Source organism: Pithys albifrons, chromosome 2 (genome assembly GCF_047495875.1).
Source record: "Pithys albifrons albifrons isolate INPA30051 chromosome 2, PitAlb_v1, whole genome shotgun sequence".
In the NCBI taxonomy this organism is placed as follows: Eukaryota; Metazoa; Chordata; class Aves; order Passeriformes; family Thamnophilidae; genus Pithys; species Pithys albifrons.
In genome coordinates this window covers 77,731,251-77,751,578 of record NC_092459.1, presented here as the reverse complement: position 1 = coordinate 77,751,578, position 20,328 = coordinate 77,731,251, and the positions used below count along the sequence as shown (strand labels likewise).

At 34.6% G+C, this 20,328-nt stretch overlaps 1 protein-coding gene across 1 annotated transcript in view; it reads right to left on the bottom strand.

Moving 5' to 3' along the window:
- Positions 1-1,219: 1,219 nt before the first annotated feature.
- Positions 1,220-20,328, bottom strand: part of RYR2 (ryanodine receptor 2) — a 371,658-nt gene continuing 352,549 nt past the window's right edge. The window contains exons 98-106 of the mRNA XM_071581075.1: positions 19,300-19,433; positions 13,569-13,629; positions 12,261-12,407; positions 10,460-10,594; positions 7,981-8,137; positions 6,249-6,313; positions 5,388-5,488; positions 3,840-3,891; positions 1,220-2,559 (exon numbers count right to left, since the gene is read on the bottom strand). Coding sequence (XP_071437176.1) covers positions 2,464-2,559; positions 3,840-3,891; positions 5,388-5,488; positions 6,249-6,313; positions 7,981-8,137; positions 10,460-10,594; positions 12,261-12,407; positions 13,569-13,629; positions 19,300-19,433 — 948 coding nt within the window. The 3' untranslated portion in view covers positions 1,220-2,463. The remainder of the gene's footprint in view (positions 2,560-3,839; positions 3,892-5,387; positions 5,489-6,248; positions 6,314-7,980; positions 8,138-10,459; positions 10,595-12,260; positions 12,408-13,568; positions 13,630-19,299; positions 19,434-20,328) is intronic.

The window sequence follows — 20,328 nt, the reverse complement described above, 5'->3', positions numbered from 1 at the left end:
TACATAAATTGAATTTCTTGGATGTAAAACTGCAGTTTTTCAAGTGACATGTTATTATCTGCTCTTATATGTTGTGCCACTATACAGGACACTTGAGTCAATGTCAATTTCTTCTGATATAACTAGTAAAGCAGGGAATTGCCTGTATTGGTTGACTGTTCATATGATTATATAGCTTATTTTACTGACTTTTACACCAAAAATTTGAAGAAGTTGCATTTGTCCCAGTAACTTCAATCTTGCAAACCCTCAGGAACCAGTTCCTACCTGTAGGAATTTGCTTCTGTGAAAGCTACAATTGATCTAACAAATGAAGATTTTTCATACTTAAAAAGAAATCTTTTGCATCACCATATAATCAGTGGCTCTCATCCTCAAAAACTCTAGTGTTTAAGTGTGGCTTCACAGATGTTTGTTAAATAGCATACTGGATTCAACAAGAATGCCCCAAGAGCTTTGTGACTTGGAACTTGAGGTTAAAGAAACACATCACTTTTATTATAGTATTTACCTATAAAGTCCAATTGAATTTGTTTTCAAGAGAAAGGGATCTAGAAATATACACCAGAATCATTAGCTACAAGTTCGCCTATAAAACCGCAAAACTAAAATAGCACGAATATCTGTGCCTCAAACAACTATTCTCATGTTGTACACCCAAAAATGAGTATCATTGTAATCCCACATTTCTAAATCTTATACACAAATCCCACAAAGGCTGATTAAAGGTGTTTTATGAAGTCATTCCAAACACAGAGGAAACAGATGGAATGAACATTCCAGACTGGGTGGGAGAGCATTAAAACTTGAATAAAAATGTAGTTGCTGTACCTGCCCCTTCCACTGCCTTCAGCCTGCCCAGCCTCAGATCTTGCAGAATTTAAGAGAATTTTACCAGAATCCTTATCAGGATACCAATTTCAGCAATACTCAGTCTGCTGAATTGAAAGCCTGGCTTATAAGAATACAGAATTAGAATTGTTATGCTATTATTTCTTTAGTCATATATATATTTATATATATAATTTTTTTAGTTGTAACTGAATCTTGATACCGACAATTTCTTTTATGAACAAACTGTGACCTGTAAAGAAGTGAGGTGGAGCAACAGAACAGCAAGAAGTGCAGGAGAAAAAAATCAAAACCAATACTGGAATCTTTAATAAGGAAACACTACCTTAATCTTGCTTTGAAGTGGGTGTAACTAACTCAGGGATTAATAAAAAGACTCCATAACAAAGACCTCAAATGCTACCAAAACCAGCTTGTTTCCATTCTGAATGTCTCTTTTTATTTGTAAAGACTGGCATTACAATTGAAAAGGACTCAAAATGGAGTAATGTACACATCATTGGTGTTTCATGATGCAATTGATGGAGTCCCTGAATGGATATTGCTTCAGCTTTGCTTTTAAAAAATAATTTAACAAGAAAATCTTCAACTCCACGATCGATCACAGGTGGCAGAAATGAAAGAAAGAAAAAAAAAGAAACCAAAATTACTGTCAAATTCATAACATATACATTGTTGGTTGATGACACTTGTTCCAGATGTACAATAAAGCCCACAACACTTTATTACTATGGATATAATTATTGTGAATGTTTTTTTCATGTTGATCAACTTGTTTCTGAAGGTTGTTTTTTTGATTGTTTTAAACTTGCATAATAAACATGCAATGAAACAGTTCTTGTTAAAGTGTTTTTTGCAGCTGTCTTGTAGTCATACAAAGATTTCATAAAGTAGCAGTGTTGTATCAGAGCATTACCAAAATAAGAGCAAAAGCTAAAGAGGAAGGTAAATGTGAAATGAACTTGATGAGAATAACCTAATCTTGTCCTGAGACACTCCAGTCTTATTAAAAAGATGTGCACAATCAAATCCCTTCCTCCCAAACCCACAAAAACCACAAAATAAATATTAACTTGAAAGAAAGGGAAGACATAAAGAAAAAAATATTATGTCATCATGCACTCATCTTCTGCATAGCTCAACCCACATATAGTAAGGCACTATTTCCCCACAACTTAGTGTCCACAACAATCTTTTACAGTGCTCTGTGAACTATATATAGTTCCTTCCAGGATGATGAAATAAACAGACTGAATGAGTGTTGCTACCATGTCACCCCATGTGTGATCTTAGAGACAAGGGCATCATCTGGCAGTTTCAGAAATAAGCTGTCTCAAGTCTCTGCTCATGTGTGCATGTTATACATTGGGACATCTTTTGTCTGTGCAAGTGGTTGGTTTGTTTCCAGAGTTGCTGTAATTTTTCATTGTTCTTTACTCCAGTGTTGTCAAAGCAAATACACAAGAAAATAAAAACACAGTTGGGTGATTAAAAACAGAGCTTTGGTGCTCCAAAATGCACACAGCTTTGGGGATTTAAGAAATCTGTTAGACTCTCTCAAAAGAGCTGGGAAACACATGGACACTTTCGTCCAGAAATCCTCATCTCTGCTTAGTTGAGCTGGTCTTCATATTGTTTTCGGAAGCAATCACCAGCAGGGAAAAACTCCCAGCATCGTTCTTGGTACATTTTCCATACATATGATTCCTGAAAGAAACACAATTTAAATAATTTGGCTTGATTTAATGAGAAAGTACTGACCATGACTTTTTTTCTCTTTTATTTATATACTACTTCACTTTTTTGATTCCTTGCATGTCCAGTTGTTATATATCAATCTACAAAATCATGTTACTGATTTTGATGAGTTTAGAATAGCTTTTCATTTTTGTTACCTAATCAAGAAGCACTATAGAAATGCATAGAAGATAACCAGACAGTTTAGTTCTTTTTGCACACCCTGGAGCACTGCAAAGCTCAATTAAAGCTGGTCACAAATAAAATATCAACGCAAGCAGAATATTTTCTGTAAGAGAAAATTGACTGAATTTCTGCATCAGTCATTTCAAAACATGTCTACAAACAATATATGAACTAAAATGACCTTGAAAGGTACTTCTTAGAAGAGCAATATTTTCTGAATCAGTGTTTTGTCTTTTTCCATTTCTGATTATTTGTTCAGGTAAGGTTCTGTCTCTAGACAGTCCAGAGAATAGTAAAGGATATGTCCATTTTTTTCCACTTTAATCACACCACTTAAATGTGTTTCTAATTACATAAATTCCATGGTAAAAAGGGCATGTGCTACACAAGTTGTAATACCATGGAATCATTTAGGTTGGAAAAGACCTTTAAAATCATTGAATCCAACCATAAACCTAACCCTGCCAAGTCCACCACTAAACCTGTCCCTAGAAATTACATAGTATGAATTACTCTCCAGTTTCAAACTATATAAAACAGTATAAAAACTGAATAGTTAGTAGAAATTTGTCTTTAGTGGATATAGTGGGACACTCTATGGCAAGAAAAGGGAAAATAAAAATAAAAAAGACTTTTAACAATCTCATTTAATATTAAATTCTCAAGTCACAAACGGATATTTATTCAGGAATGTAGACATGGAAGACTATATATAGGCAATAATAATAATAAAAGACAAAGACTATTAAAATAGAATCTGCATGAAGAAATGAAGAGGGCTGCTTTCACAGGATGCTTAAATGTTCTGTTTCTCATTCTGCATTTATATTTTGCTGCAGCAACAATTTTAGAGTAACAGGTCAGAAGTGCTACAGCATCAATACTCAAACTAACATAAAGCAACCAAAGTCCTAATAATTGTCTGGAAGAATAAGAATTAAGTTCCATGCCATATAGAGAGCTATTTAATAGAAATAACTTAGTTTTTCCAAGCCTGAATGATTTTTATTTTAGAATCAGTCTTATTTAATAGCCATTGACAATCATAGAGTTGTCCAACCTACCTGTCCTGTATGCTCTGTTTCATCTTTGTTAATAAGATACATCAGAAAAAACCTAAAATCAAAGAAACAGCCTTTATGAATATAGTTTTTGGGAACATTAGGCAACCCACAGGAGATGGATATTTTTCAACATGTACAGTGATAACGCTGTTCATGGACTTACAAGTTCCAGAGTTCTGTTTATTATAATATTCTGAGATAGATTAAATACACTTTCCTGACACTGTTGACATTCAGTCATTGCTCAATGAGTAGCATTCAAAATAGCAATAGAGCCAGTTTGATTTTTGGTAGCTAGCAATACAGTTTAAACAAAGATTATCTAAACGTTCTAATCTGAAAATTACAAGAGACATTTTCCTGCCCATGAAAAGCCACTTGGAAGCAGACAGAGAATGGTTATTGAAACCTTCTCTTTTTCCTGTTCACACAATGAATAAGAAATGCTGAAGATGACTAAGAGATTTCTCTTATTGAAATTATAGTTTGGGGATATTTTACTAGTGTATGCAACTCAATATGAGCAGAAAAGAACTTGCAATTTTTTAAAAAAGCTTTATTGTTGAGGGTTTGAGATAGCTGACATTCACTAGATGATAATTTCAAATTTCAGTCAGACATTCTCTCTGATTATATGTAAAAATATAAAATATGATCGTGCTCAAAAATATAAAAACACAGTTCCTTAGGATGATGCACTTAAAAAGAATGCTATAGTATGTTATTGGGCCAGTATTTAGTAAGTAGGAACAAAATCCCACATGATGGTGCTTTTAATGTATTTTGTTTGCACAACTTGTTGTACAGGTGGAAATTTTGGAAAGGTATGTTTGATTTTAGTGTCTCATTATTTTGTGCAACATACAGTGCTAGTTTATAGACACAAAGGTATAATCTATACCCTGCTTCACAGTGACAGAACTAGATAAAATATGCTTAGTCACTGGATTTTCATATACGAGAGGAAATGACACTGGTTTTAGACCTGATAATTGGCTTTGTTTCCAGATATAAAAAAGACTGAGTTTTGTGGTCCCTGGTGCTCTGCTTAGATTTTCCAAAGGCAGACCTGATGCCCTTGGTTGATCCCTCCTGTCTCTCGCTCCTCATTCCAGCTCCCCTGTCTCCCTTTGGCCTGGGTTCTTTTAGTCATCCTCAGCATTCCACTCAAAATATTTTGTTCAATATAAGTCTTCCCTCTTTTGCCTCACTCCTCTTCTCCTCTCTCTATGACTCTTCAGGCCAGGGCACACTGCTCCTCTGTACCTTTCACACCAAATTTAATTTTACAATGTCTCCACAACCACATACCAAGTTCCTGGTTTCCATCTACAAGCTCACACAAACTTGGTGTGCCACAACCAAGCTGGAAAGAAGGATTTGAAATTTGTTCATTCCTTGCTGTCGTTGGTCACAGAATTATATATTCAGACAGCATGAGTGCACATGAAAGTCAAAGAGTACTGACTCTTACTAATGCAAGAGAGTTAATCAGGTAGCTGCAGAGGCTGCAGGGGATAGTGAGGAGTTCATTTTTACTGTACTCACAAATAATTGGCCAAGTTGTGCTCCTGTAGTGTGTGTGTTTCAAAGCCATGGGGCACTGTATCAAAGTAGTCATTTCCTATTCCACAGATAAAGCACTTCGTCTAAAAGAAAGAATACAGAGCACTTCAACATTATATATAACCTTCCCCCACTTTGAGAAAAGGCCAATATACCAATTTTCTTGAAAATGGCAACAAATCGTATATAATATGTGCTGAAAAAAAAGGTTTTTCTTTTAATGATTGAGGCTGGATACCTCAACCAAAACACTTGTGTAGAAGCTTAACTACCATCAGAGTAATTTCTTACTGTTTTTAAAAAAAAATCTTTGCCAGCTCTGAGTGAACAGGTATGAGACAAAATAACATACAATACTCACAGCCGACTTTTTTTTAACACTAAGGGGCACTTACTGTAACACATAGCAATATTTTCCTACATGGCAGTATTTACCTCAATGCCTGTTGTGCTTGTGCAGCTGAAACTAAATATGCTCAAAGTTCAGATGACAAAACACAGTAGATTTACACTTTTCTGAGATCTTATATTTATACATATTTATACTTCAATGACAGAATAGGAAACTGCAAAGTACAGGATACTTTCACACATAGATTAACCAAAGAAAAGTATATCTGAAATTATAACATGACAGTGTTAACATCATGTGTTAGAAACCACTAGTTTGAAGATTCCAAAAGATTTAAACAGCCACAAACATGCAGCTCATTATAATATGTGTTGTATGATATCATACCACCTACAGAACTTTTCCTCTTAGTTTAAAAAGTTACCCACTAAAATTAGATCACGTTTTAACTGAAAACAGATAGATCTGGTTCAGCAATTGGATGTTCTTACCTCCATGTCTTCCTTAACCTGCTCTTGCTGATCTCTTAACTCACCAAAAGCATCAATAATTAAACCTAGGGTTTAAGTAAAATGATTTAGTGAATTAGATAATTAATGTTCAAGACCTATGACAAAGAGTATTTGGAAATCCAGGCATAACATAACTCTGACAAAGAACATTAAATACAAGTCTTATGCAGAAGTAATAGAAGGCAATATACATTCCAAAGACGGCAAAAACAGCTCAATACATAAAGAAAAATGAGCAATCTAAAGAAAATGGTTCCCAGTAACACAGATGGCTGTACCCTTTTGAATTATAAAAAAGGACCAGCAGATTTCTGTTTTAGTCCCAGTGCTATAATCTTGACTCAGTGCATTAAGATGTGGTTTTTCAGTGATTAAAGCCTTAATATAGAAAGAATAGCACTGTACTAACAGAGTTCAGAAACTCATTACACAGCAAATGAAGAGAGGCCCAGAGCTCTGTGCATCCTCTCCTATTATGGTTGTCATGTCAGAGCTCTACAGAGGTAAGGGGTCATTTCAAAGAGATATAGAAAGAAGAAGAAGAAAAAAGAACCACAGGTTCTGTGGTTCAAACTATAAATTCTTTATGATCTTCCCTTCACTTACTCCCATACAGATATGGACTGACCCCACAATCATTATTGACAATATGGTACTCAAAGCTCGACAGTTAAGGCCACTGTTCTTCAGTCATTCACAAAATGAAGAAACAGTATGAGATATGCCACTTCAGGCTATAAAAAGTTTTGCCCCCTCCCCAAGCCCTTTAAAAAACTTGTTGCTTAAGTAATTGTAATAAAATATTTATCACAAGCTCAAATTTTCCTTCTGAATTTCAAAAATTGAGAATATACTTCTGTTAATCTGTGAAAATTGTATTTTAAAAATGACCTTTTTGGCATTCTTGACAAAATTTTGAAGGTATAGTACGTAAACAGATGCAGTCACAAGTATTTTAGATAATAACATTAAACATGGTTACTGCAAACATAATAGAAAAATCCCTGACATGCCAAAATTAAGTATCTGCTATCCAGATTACAACAGTGAAACACACTTCAAGTCAAATAGTTTCACTAAATTCCAAAGCTAACCCAATGGCAGCTAAATTTCCATTGTCATTATCCAGGCTATACTAAAGCTGTTTCATATCAAGCACCTTTCTTTACTTTTTGACATTCTTCAAGTAAGCAGGTATCACACAAAACAGCTATTTTTGTGCAAGAAAACATTAAACTTCTTAAAGCTGTGCTCCAAGTTTCACACCACTACTACCAATCTGAAAATATGCCAGACAGTCAAGAACATTAGATGTTGTCAGGGGGAATGCTGACAGCATCCACTAGTGATTTTGTCCACAGAGGATGAGTTACATGGAAAGAAAATTATAAATTATGCCACAAGATTTCTAATCAATCCTCTTGTTGATTTATGGGAAGCTTTTAATAAGAGCAATAAGAAGACAGAAACTGTAGGGAACACCAGTATTCTTAGAGCAAAACATTTTTTTCCCATTGATCCAATTAGAGCTCATTGATTTTAGAGTCTCTGAAGAGCAGCATAAGCACAAAAGTCAGCTGGCTGTGATTTACTGTATAAACCTGTCCTTCATGATCTGCCCTGGATCCTGAGGTGTGTGATTACTATAGCACTAAGATCTTTGTACTGCTAAATAATGCTTTCAGTCTCACCCTGGGTTGCAAGCATATACCTTGGATAATTGCAAGCAGGATGACAATCACAAAGAAGAAGAAAGTGATGTCAAAGATAATCCGATAGATTTCATATTCGTCTCCTGCTGGATCCTCTATTTCATCACCAATGCCTCCACCTGCACGTACTCCAACGTACATATGAAACATGTAGCACTAGAAAACACAAACCAAAGGGATACAAAACTTGTCTGCAGCTAAAAGGAAAAATATCCAGTTAAAAACTCAGTAATTGTTAGAACTGGTCTATGGTCTAGGAACTATACCATTGTCAAGTCATCTTTTTCTCTCCTTTGAGGTTAGCCACATTTCTGAGGGAGGGGAAATGCTGCTGTGCAGCTGAAACTGAGGTGTTTAATGTTCTCTAATTATGTAGCAGTTTAGGAAGTTCAAAAGTTCAACTACCAGAAGCTCAGCAACATCCCATGACTCATGTAAAATCATTACAGCAATATATAAATCAAAAGACCATCACCACCACAGCCATCTCCTTTTCCAAATTCCTAGCTCAAAAGTGAGTAACTTTCCCTGGTTTTGGTGTTTCAAACAAAAATTTTAAAACAAACAAACAAAAACCTCCAACGTGAAACAAAACAAAAAACCCAACCAAACAAAAAAGTCTGTGAATGCTTGTGCAGAGAACAGGCTAATGACTGAAAATATCTAAGAATAATACTGTGAAACTATCATCTGAAAAGTGCCATAATAGGTCTCTCAGTATAGATATGATGTGGGATACTGACAATATAAAATTTCCAGTTTATCATGGTATAATGTAATAGAAATTTATGATATCACTCTCTAGAGGTCTAGAATGGGGGATTGGTTCTTTTTCTTTCAAGTAGCTTTGCAAATTACAGGTCCAGGGTTCTCACTCCTTAACAAAAAAAATTATTAAAATAACTAACTTCTAAAACCTAACATACAAAAAATCCATTCTTCTATTTCTATGACACACCAACCCCAAAATCCATTATATAAGAAATTTACATAACATACAACTGAGTGACCACTGGCCGAAAAACCTAATAGTTTCTAGAGATAGCTTATATTCCACCACTGAAAGGTAATAGCTAACTTAATGAGCAAACATAGTGTTAGTTATATATAAAGTTTTCAAAGTTATTTTTCTACTTCTAAAAATATTATATATTCTATTATTTTTAATATCCCAATCCAAGTCTTAATATTTTTACAACAGACAACCCTGATTTTATAGCATACCACATGTTATTCTAACTCATTCCTATACAAAACTATAGCCTTTAAATCTGTGTATTTTCAGAGAATTACAGAGCAGGTCAGGTCAGAGGGACTTCAGATGGTGTCTCTGCACTACGCAGAGTCCACTATAATCACGGATGAATTTGCTCTGGGTTTTATCCAGTCAGGTCATTACAACCTTCTAAGGATGCAATAACCAATCTTAGCAACGTGATCCATTGCTTGGCTATCTTCAGTCAGAACACATTTTTCTACTTTATGTCCACGGTCTTCTGCCATGCACTTGCTCTTAAGAGCCTGGACTTTTATTCCCAATAACCTCTCTGCAGGCACTGGGAACTGCTCTTACACTACTCCTCACCCTGAAGCTTTCTCTTCTCCAGACCAAACAAGTCCAGTTCCCTCAGCCTCTCTTTCCATGGCAAGTGCTCCAGCACCTGACAATTCAACAGCCTTCTACTGAGTTATGCTCTACTCTATCTATATTTTCATTTTGCTGAATGTCCCAAACAAAAAACACAGATGTTCTACTCTGCTTCAATAGTTTATCTATTTATTTGACTTTAAAATGTTGTCGACTCACTGAAGTGATTCATATTGCATAATGTACTGAAATACATTTAACTTCACTGTACATTATTGCTTTCAGAGATATATTAAGTACAATCCATCTAAGAAATTCTTTGTGGTTTATCCTCTACCTACCACCCACAACTCCAAAGCCTGATACTGTCTCAGTAAGTACAAAATAATTGTCAGTGCTTCTGGGCACAGGAGAAGTTTTGGTAACAGAATTATCCATGGAAGATAATCATGGCAATTCGTACTGAGAAAATGATGGACTTCCAAGCTTAAACAAGCATTTCATTACTTATGAAAGTCCTTATTCATAACTTACCCTGCTCCTGAGTGACCTATAGAATATCAGGGTTTAGGGGTACCGCCCATTAACAGCTTGGCTCAGCGTCACAGCTTGTAGTTGGCTTGCATTTTTTGAGAAACTATAGCAAAATATAGTATCACATTTCTTCTACTCCTTATAGATGTGTTTATTTAGCACACACTGGTATTAGGGATGTTCATTTAGCAAACACTAGTTGTTAGGGATGTTCATTACATTGGTTCCTTTGCCTTCAATTAAAATCTTTCTTGTTTTCTGGCTAATGATACAATTGCATAAACAGCAGTTACAAGAAGGTCAAGACAAAAGCAAAACATTGTAAAAATAAATCCAGAAAGCAAATTAAGACTCACTGTTAGCATATCATCACATTTCATGTCTGGCATATCACCGTCTTCACTCTTGTTGTAGAACTTGCGGAAAAAATTGAATGCCACTACTGTATACAAGTAGACCACTACTGCCAGTAATCCCACTGTTAGGACAAGCTGGAAGACATAATTATAGAATGGATATAACACCACCAAGGAATTATGCTTTACCATTTTCATTCAATATGCTAGCAGCAGGAAAACTTTCTTTAATTTGTCTCTCTGCATATCTTTGTTATATATAGTAATATATCTGCATATTTCCATGCAAAGATTGTGCATTGTTTCTGTTTGATTTTGAGTGAAGACTATGGAGTTTTTTTTGCAAAGATAAATCTTATGGATACACACACAGTGAAACAATTCTTTAGAGTCATATAAAACTCACACAATCATATGAAAATACCTGAAAGTTTACTATCTAATAGTAACGGTACTAGTAAATATCACCTATTAATCGCCATACAGCATTTCTACTAATTTAATATGGGAAAAAATTTCTTACATTTATGAAATCAAATATGAACCAACTGTTCCTAATATTTTAATATCTCCCTCAGAAAAGCAGCAGCAAGTACCCCACTGCTTAACTGCACCATCATTCAGATTTCACTTTGAGCTTTATGGAAAGCAGCTGGAAGGGAACTTCAGTATCCTATAAATTGATAGTTGTGTCACATCTAAAAAGTTTCTTTTCACAAGTAATGCCCCCTTACTTCATAGGTAATTTGCTAAAACTTCAGGACTATTTTTGAAAGGTAGACTACTTCACTTTTGTTCAGATGCAGTCTGATTTGTTTTGTTTTTCTGTTCTTTTAAGAAATCCAAATAAAAAATGTAAGAAATTCCATTCTTTAAAATGGAAGGAATGCAGTACATTGATTGCTGTAACTTTTCAAGACACAATTTTTATTCTGCAAAACCAACTAAAGTTTGGCACTTAAATTAAAACAAAGAACAGTTTGTTAAGGTGACTTTATATTTAAGTCTTCTATATGTCATGTATGTGCTTCACCAGCTATTTTGAAATATAAACTCCATTTAAATTTACTTTTAAAAATGTTGACAAGGACAGTGCATTTGAAGAGAGAACTAAATTACAACAATCATCCTTTGCATTCTAAAAAAAATCATTGCTGATGATTTTATATTTCTTCAGTATCAAACTTGTTTGCAACAAAAGGGAATAAAGATAAAAAACCTGAAAAATTATTTGCTACTGATAAATTTCAAAATGGTGCTTTTTACCAGACTTTTGGAGCATTTATATTGTATATAGTCAGAACTGAAGTTCCATCTTATTACAACAGCAAGTAAGTATACACAACAGAGAAAATCTTTGTGTTACCACTCCCAGGTCACTTGAATAAGAATTATATTAGCTGCCTTGCTGGAAGATCTTCTGAACATACCAATGGCAGCTTTTTCATAATTTGAAATTATTTACAAAATTCCTTTGAAATGGTAAGACCATTACCTTTGAAGAACACTGAATCTTAGGTTACATTAAATGCCATTTCTAAAGCAGATCTCAGTAGATGAAAAGTCTTAGGGGTTTTTTTGTTTACTTAAACCAAAAATGATTCCACAGTTTCTTTAGGATAAGATTTCTTATCATCCAAGAGCAGAATTTCTCAAATAGTCCTCACCAACTCAAGTTCTAGAGTTCACAATGAAAGAACTATTCTGTTGTCAATCTGCAGGGCACCTGAATTAAGTCATGAAGTGATCTTTCCTGTGTACTCCTTAAGTAATAAAGCTGAAAAGAGATGACGTTTGATACCTGTTTGCCATTGTGGGTCACTGATGACAAGATAGTTCGTAAGGTCTTGAATCCCATTGCAATGTCAAGGAGATGAGCAGCAAAGAAAAAATTGTTGTAATGGCCAAGGACTGACATGGTCATGTACCATGCTAGGTAAAGGAAAGACTAACAGAAAAAAACAAGTATATTCAAAATAAAACTCATGGCTTTCATCTTTAACTTAATTCAAAACACTAAGGAAAAGCAGAAATTTTTCAAATGTACTCTTCTTTAAATAGCAAACCATTCTTTTTAAGCAGAGAATTTCCTAGAAGTCTGAGAATTTCCTCTGTGCAAAAATACTAAATCCTCAGATATAGAGTCCACACGACATAGGCAAAATTGAGAAATTCTAAATTTAAATTGTAGAAACTAATTTTGAAATTGTTTCCCCTTATTTGAAAATGTTTCTACTATTTACAAAAAAGTTTTTCTGGTTTAAATTATTTTTTATTAATGTCTAAATAATTACATTAACATATTACTACCCTATGGTAGTAAATGGCAAATGATAGGACTCTGCAAGCAACAAAAAGAATTGTAGACATACAAGTAATTTTTAAGTAGCTTATTATTACCACAAATGTAAATTTCATGCTTTCCTCTATCAATTAATTTTTACTGGACTTAAAGACAAGTCCATATTTGTAAGATAAATTACAATCTGTACCTCAGGGAAAAATTAATCCCCAACAAACACTGTTTACAGATCATGCTATCTCTAGACCTGGAGACTCATTGTTCCACAATCTTTTTTCCCCAAGCATTTTTTTTCCTATGGCCAAAATAAACTGGCAAGCAATAATCATAAGACCTAACAATTAAATCAGACTCCCTTTTTCAATTTATTAAAATAATCTACATCATTCTGTGGCATATTTTACTACCAGTTTCAGTGATGCAAATTTAGCAATTCCAGATACTTTAACTATACTGATCTCACTGTATTCCAGGAATATTCAAGTATGCATAAAACTTATGAACAATATGAGAAGTGGCAATAAGCATTTATACAGTCAGTTTTATAACTGTACAGTTCAGCCCTTGCTTATTGCTTATAATAAAGCATATCAGAATGGGGGCAGGAATTGGCTGAGGTTCTACAGACTAATACTAATGTAACTGAAAATATTTTGACAATGTCTTTTTAAGCTTCCAAGATTTTTTTCACGTAGCAAATTAAATATAACCCAGGGTATTTCATACCTCCCATTGAAACATTTCATGTTAACAAGTGCATATTGCTTTTTAGAAAGTGAAAAAAAAAATCTATACTGAGAAACTTACATTATCAGTGAAAACAACTCCTAATTTCCACATCTGATACTTAACATCAATGGAATTTAGCCTGTAAAAATACATAAAGTGCATTTTATAGCAAAAGACAACTGGAAAATATTCAACACAATCTGTAGAAAGTGTATTGCCACATAATAGGATACAACAGCTAATCTATTTCTCCAAAGTTGAAACATGTCAAAACCTTGTTCTAATTCACACTTTTAATCTGGAATGGACCTCTCAAAAAACCCCCCAAAAAACCAAAACCAAAAACAAAACAAACCCCAAACCCTCTGAAAACAAAAATCATAAATACTGTTTTAGATTCATCAGACATAATGCTGATTGATTTCCACAATGTTATCATATACACAAAAGTGAAATGAGCTGTCTTTATAGCCTATGGAGAAAAAATTTTATTTTCTCTTTAAGGCAACCCATCTAAGCCCAAAGTAGCTGACCAAAAAGGTCACAGAATTTGCACCACAAAATGCCAGTTATGACAGCATACGTTGAGTTACACAATAAGATGACATTACAGACACATGATTTTAGGTGAAATGAATCTCAGAGCTTTTGTCCTTTGCCTTTGCCACTTATTTATTCACGAATAAATGTGAATAGAAAGGAAATGTATATAGAAAGCTTTTGCAGAAAAGGACCCAAGGTTCTGGTGGGCTGCAACTTGAGTCTAAGTCAGCAATGCACACTCACTGCAAAGAAGGCTAATGGTACCCTGTCCTCCAGAAGGAGATGGATTGCCAGCAGGTCAAGGGACAAGATCCTTCCCCTTAACTCAGCACTGGTGAGACAACACTGGGAATGCTGAGCTCTCAGTTTCTTCCACAGTGTTTGTTGCTTTGTTATATTAGGCAGTTACCCTCTTCTACTGCTTTCCTCTCTTGAACAAGCTTTTATGTTGTACAGATTGATATGGTAAACTATTTTCTCCAAAATTTTCCCTTGTATTTCTGTAATTAGAACATTAAGGTATTAATTTTCCCCTTTCTCTAAGAACACAAATTAATTTTGTCCCTCTATAGAAAAGTGATATAACTAACTTACCAAACAAGATGTATACCATTTTTGCTTTTAACAGTATCTTGTCCTCTCTAGTTTTTGTTGTTTTCTTTCAGAAAAGATTTGAATTTTCTGTGTTATAGTGACACAACTAAACCTGGATCACAATTCAAGAACATATATAAATAATAGCACGAAAAATGTTATCTGTCCTCCTTTTATCCTTAAAATGTGAGTAAATTCAATGTTTCTGAAAGAGAGGAGCTGTTGACAATGACTAAGCAAGTAGAAGCACTGCTGGCAGAGGTCATACAGCTGCCTTCTGTGCCAGATGTTACATGGAACTACCTGAGGCCTTAGATGAAATACCAAGAGTTAAATCCTGATCTATCAACATCTGTTTTCCAAAATTCTTATTTGTATAAGCCAGAGGCACTGACCACATAAAAGTAATAGCAGTTTTTTGAATAATACACTCTGAAGGAATTGAAAACGAGCATCAAATCACTGTAAGAAGAGTTTCTCATTCAAATACAGTTCCATATCATATTTAGGTGATAAAATAAACCAAAACATCTCAACATTATTTCTAAAAATATTATTGTAGCAAGTGAATGTCTTACTTTATTCTGATTCAATATCACTTACTTCTAGTGTCAGGCATATTCTTGTTACTACACTGCACCTATTCATAACTGCATTTGTCTCATCTGTGAAACATGATGGACAGCACTGCTTATGGACAAGCAGGATACTCTCTCAGGAAATGGTTAAAAACCCCAAAACAGCACGAAGGGGGCTCATCTCTAGTCAATTTAACTTGATGATTTTATAGTTTACAAATAAAAATAACCTTAGAGCTCCTAAAAATATTGTGATTATTGACCTATATGGAAAAAGGCACTGTTATTTATTTTTATATCTTCATTTTTTAAAATAAGTCTGATCTGAATAGCAGTGACAATAATATGTGTAATACTGCATTCTCCTGTTTATTTCTGCTTCTTTTATCAAGTAGCTCAAATACTTTAAAGAATATGATGTTACATAAAACTTAAGCTCTACAGCTGTGAATTAAAAAGTAACGATTAGTTTGTCTTATAGTGGATGAATTTTAGTCTGAATGCATTTTTATTTTACTTCTTTCTGCACCATTGAACAGGTTGTCATACACTGAAGTACTGCAGTAATAGCTGAGTTTAGTGATGGTGAACAATAGCACAGTGTGAGGATGAACAATGTGAATAAAGGATAGGAAAACTTTGAGAAATCACTTTTATTACAAATTTGGCTGTGACCATTAGTATTTCATCAGCTCCAACACCCAGATGTTTTACAGCTTCTTTCTTCAGACCTACTGGATTCAGCTGTTCTAAGTGTAACATAGTAGGTTTTCAAAAGTAATTCTTCCTTTAAAAAAAATTCTAAGGCAATCAAACTATACTAATGTTTACTGGAGTCAGAACATTCTGAACTTTTCAGGCTGGATCATTTTAATGTCTGTACATCAGAGCTGTCCAATGCAGCTACATGGCATTGCCAGCTGAGGAACAACTACAATGACTTTGAGTTCAAATTGAACTTAATAGAGCAGCATTTCACTTTTTTCTGAACAACTGAAACCGGGAAGAGTTAATTTTACTTACTTAGCTCTTCATATCAACTTTCTTAGGAGACAATGAAAATTTTTATTAAAGATTCTTTCAGGTTGTTTCAGGAGGTTAATTTAACAGAAAAAAAAAAGTTTATAAAATCAATCCATCTTTCTAAGGGTGTAAGAAAAATCACTAATGAAAATACGATAATTCTTACCAATTCATGAGTTTTGATATGCTTAGGAAAATCTTCTGTTCCTGTTACTTTTTGTACAATAAAAAGCATCCCAGCAGATACGAAACATTCGTTATTTATTAATTGTCAACTAAGTAGGAAACACCATTTTTATTGCACCGTGTCATAATTTTGTGCTAGGCCCTGAACATCAACAGGTGATATTTCATAGAGAATGGTGCCAGTTGGCCATTACAACAAAAATAATGCATTGAACCAAAACAAAACAATGTTATCTGGTGTCTTTAAGCTGCCTGCCTGCCTTGGAGACAGAGCACATAGAATAGATTACTTTAAGGTATCCTACATGAAGCCTCTGTAAGGATCCACTAGGCTTAAGCTTCTCAGGTAGATAATCAAAGGAGGTTATCTTACATCAGCATCCATAAGAGGAAAGGTTTGAGGCTGTTTCCTACATATGCATCATTCCTTTCAATGAACAGGCTGGGAATTTGGACCTTAACAATGACTATGACTGCCTCTCAACAATGAAGGCTGAATCCACCACCCACACATTTCTATTTGGGAAAACAGGCACATCTACACATTTAAAAATCCTGTAGTGACATCATAACAGGTACAAATCTGGATGTCTCTTCCAGAGATGGGGGAGGCCCAGGCCCACAGCATTGGCTCACCACCATACAACCCTAGGGAAGTAAAATGTTTGTTCTTGAGTCTGTCTTTCTGGAGATTAAGTCTTTAAAAGTGATGTGGGGTTAAAATTGTATGATTTGTAGTTCACTGGAAGATGAAAGATTGTGCCTTGCTGTTTTTTAACTTGTGTGTGTATCTGTACTTCTTTCTAGTTCTCTCTTTCTTTTCTGTAAAATATATGTAGTTTTAGCACAAATGTAGTTTGGAAAGGTTTTTTTCCCCTTCCCTATTCTCTTTTTTTTCCCTTTGGCGGGCAGAAGAAAGCTTTTCTCTCTGTCCTTGGGGGTGGGGAGGGTTGGCAGCTAGCTAACTCAAACCAAGACAGTCAGTAAACTGCAGATTTTTTTAATAGGATGGGCAGGAACTTTTGAAGAATCATGGTCACCTGCTAGTAGAGTGCTTTGAAGTCCTTTGCAGAAAGACAGATGGGAATCCCAGGCTATTTTCCCAGAGGAAAGGGGAAGAAACCATAGGAGCTAGGGGTCAAGGAGACAGAAGAAAAAACTGTTCACTCGTCCTGGGAGTGAAAATGCTATATGCTGTAATTCCCTTCTGTGCTGTGAGAGACACAGGTACCAGGTCTGGCCTCAGTGTGCACCACTTCCTCATGGCACATGGAGAAGCAGCAGCTTCTAAAGCTGTGGCCTGTCTCCAAGTCATACCATTCTCTATTTTCTACCGAAACTACTGCAGTCAGGGTTCAGATCCAGTGCTTTTCCCACCTTTCTCTTCATTGCACCGTAAATGTATTTCACATGTTGATTCTGGAATATGTGTAAGTTTTAGTAGTTTCATTAGTGTTCATTTCAGAAACTGTTAAAGTGGATAAATGTACCTTTCTGAAGCATGTATTTTTTATGTGAATGGTTCTGTAACTTTCTGTCATAGTTGTTTATTTTCTGGTTACATATTAATCTGTTTTAAGTATGGAATGATTTCTCCAGGGAGAACATGAAAGATGGATGAGGTCACAACTTAATTTTTAACCATATATAACATGGAAGAGATGTTAGAAATGTAAAAAAAAATAACAAACAGGCATGCTTCAGGCATGATTCTTAAGTATTTCATTAGTCTTCTCTAACTGCTTCATTCTGGTCTGTTTTGTTGAGATTATTCACAGAAACATTATTTCAATTTTTTACCACATATGCGTTATGAACACACATGAAAGCAAAAGTATTTTTTCTTTTGGTTTAATACCAATAGTAAAAGCAATTTTTATTTTCTAAACTAAGCATAGCTCCTACTATAATCCAGCATCAGCCAAACAGCATGTAAGAAAGTATACTGAAAAGTACTTCGCTACAATATTAAAAAGTCCTTGCCCCTTAACACTGCACCTGATTGATTGGTCAGTTAGACTCCAGGTTTATTAATATCCACTTTTTATAAAGATGGATAAAAGATGCATCTTTAAAAATCAGCCATTGCTTCAGTGCAATTCTAATCCATCAAAGATTCCGCTGTCTACTTCTCACAATCCTTGCAAACCCATAGAGAAAATGTTGCTTTTAAAGAAAACTATAAATAAACCCTTACATTAAAATCTCTGTAACACTAAAATGTCATCTGTTAAAGTATGTTCCATCTAGTTGAATACCTTTTTTATAACACATAATTGTAAAAAAACATTTGTGCAGTGCTTTACAAAACTGAGGACGTCCCTTCCATATGAAGGGAAATTCATTACTCTGAATATCTAGGGGCTTTTCTTCGTGTCTGCCTTTCAAATGATAAGCAAATCTACAGCTTAGGGAAAACAAATTATAAAAGGATGTGAATACTAATCATCCAATTCCTAGATTTTACTGGCCACTTGCACTTAAACTTATTCCATCATTTCTTTATGATCAGAACACACAGTATCAAATTTGCCCATTCTTTCCAGAAAAGCTGAACTGAGAGAACTGTGAAAAAGAGTTTCCAGTCCAGTTGTAATGATGCTATCAAAACAGTGGGAATGTTGTGAGATATTCAAGCAGCTGTGCTCTAAGCTAAACCTTCATACACAAAAACCAGAGGAATCCTGCAGATAGGTTCTCTATAATGAAATAAATTCACTATATTGTTCGACATAATCATTATCTCATATACATAAAAAAGCAACAAATGTGCTTGTCTGAATGACAAACCTTAAACACTTGGCTTTTACTTAAAAAAAAAATCCAACAAACCAAACAAAAAATCAAAAAACAATCACACAAACAAACTGGAGGTAAATGCTTACACAGCAGAAAAGGAGCTATCCTTCTTTGGTTTCTTCTTTTCTCGAGCATCACTAAAATCGAGAGCAGCTTTGTCCATTCCTAGTAACTCACTGATCCTGTCACGGCCATAGAACTCACCATATTTATCCATGACCTAAAGTCAAAAGCAATATTCAAGAATAGTCATCAGTTGGGTAGATGAGCTGCTATTAAGCCTGGTTCTGAAGACAAGAGGGTTAACATATATGATACTTTTCATGTTTGTTTCCACCTGATTATCATATCAGTCAGTAATAAATCATTTTTTTTCTGCTCAATTGCAATCAATTCAACAGGGGCATGAGATGGCTGTCACAGACTCACAGAAAAGGTAAGGCTAGAAGGGACCACAGTGGGTCATATGGTCCAACTTTCCTACTCAGGCAGGGTCACCCCAGAGCACAAGGCACAGGATTGTGTCTAGGCGGTTCTTGAATATCTGCAGCTAGGGTGATTCCACAACCTCTCTGGGCAAATGATGTTTCAGAGATAAGATGTTCCTACTCATATATATATATATATATAAAAAAAACCCCAAACAAACCCAACAACAAAAAACAAACAAACAAAAAAAACAAAACAAAAAAAAAACCACAGCAAGAGGAAAGTAACTTAGCAGAAGGGGAATAATTAACTCTATATCATCACTGACAGAAAAAAAATACAATGTGAGGTCTCAAAGAAAAGGGATGTTTTGAATATCTGAGGTACATGAAAAGCTCTGATTAAATAAGATTTCTTAAGGACAGTACTTTATCCTCACTAGTTATTCCTTTTAAGAAAAAGAGCCCCCACCATATTTATTCTGCTTAAATAGGTTTTTTAATAACCTGAATTTCTTCATAATTTTAATTTTTTTGTCTTTTACAAGGAAGTAATGGAACAGTAATGAAAAATTTCCTCTCTTATAAACTAGTTCCATTGACACATTTTATGATTTTGATTATGCAATAAAACTGTAATACACATAAAATATTTAGAAGTCAAGAGATCTTGAACACAGAGTTATA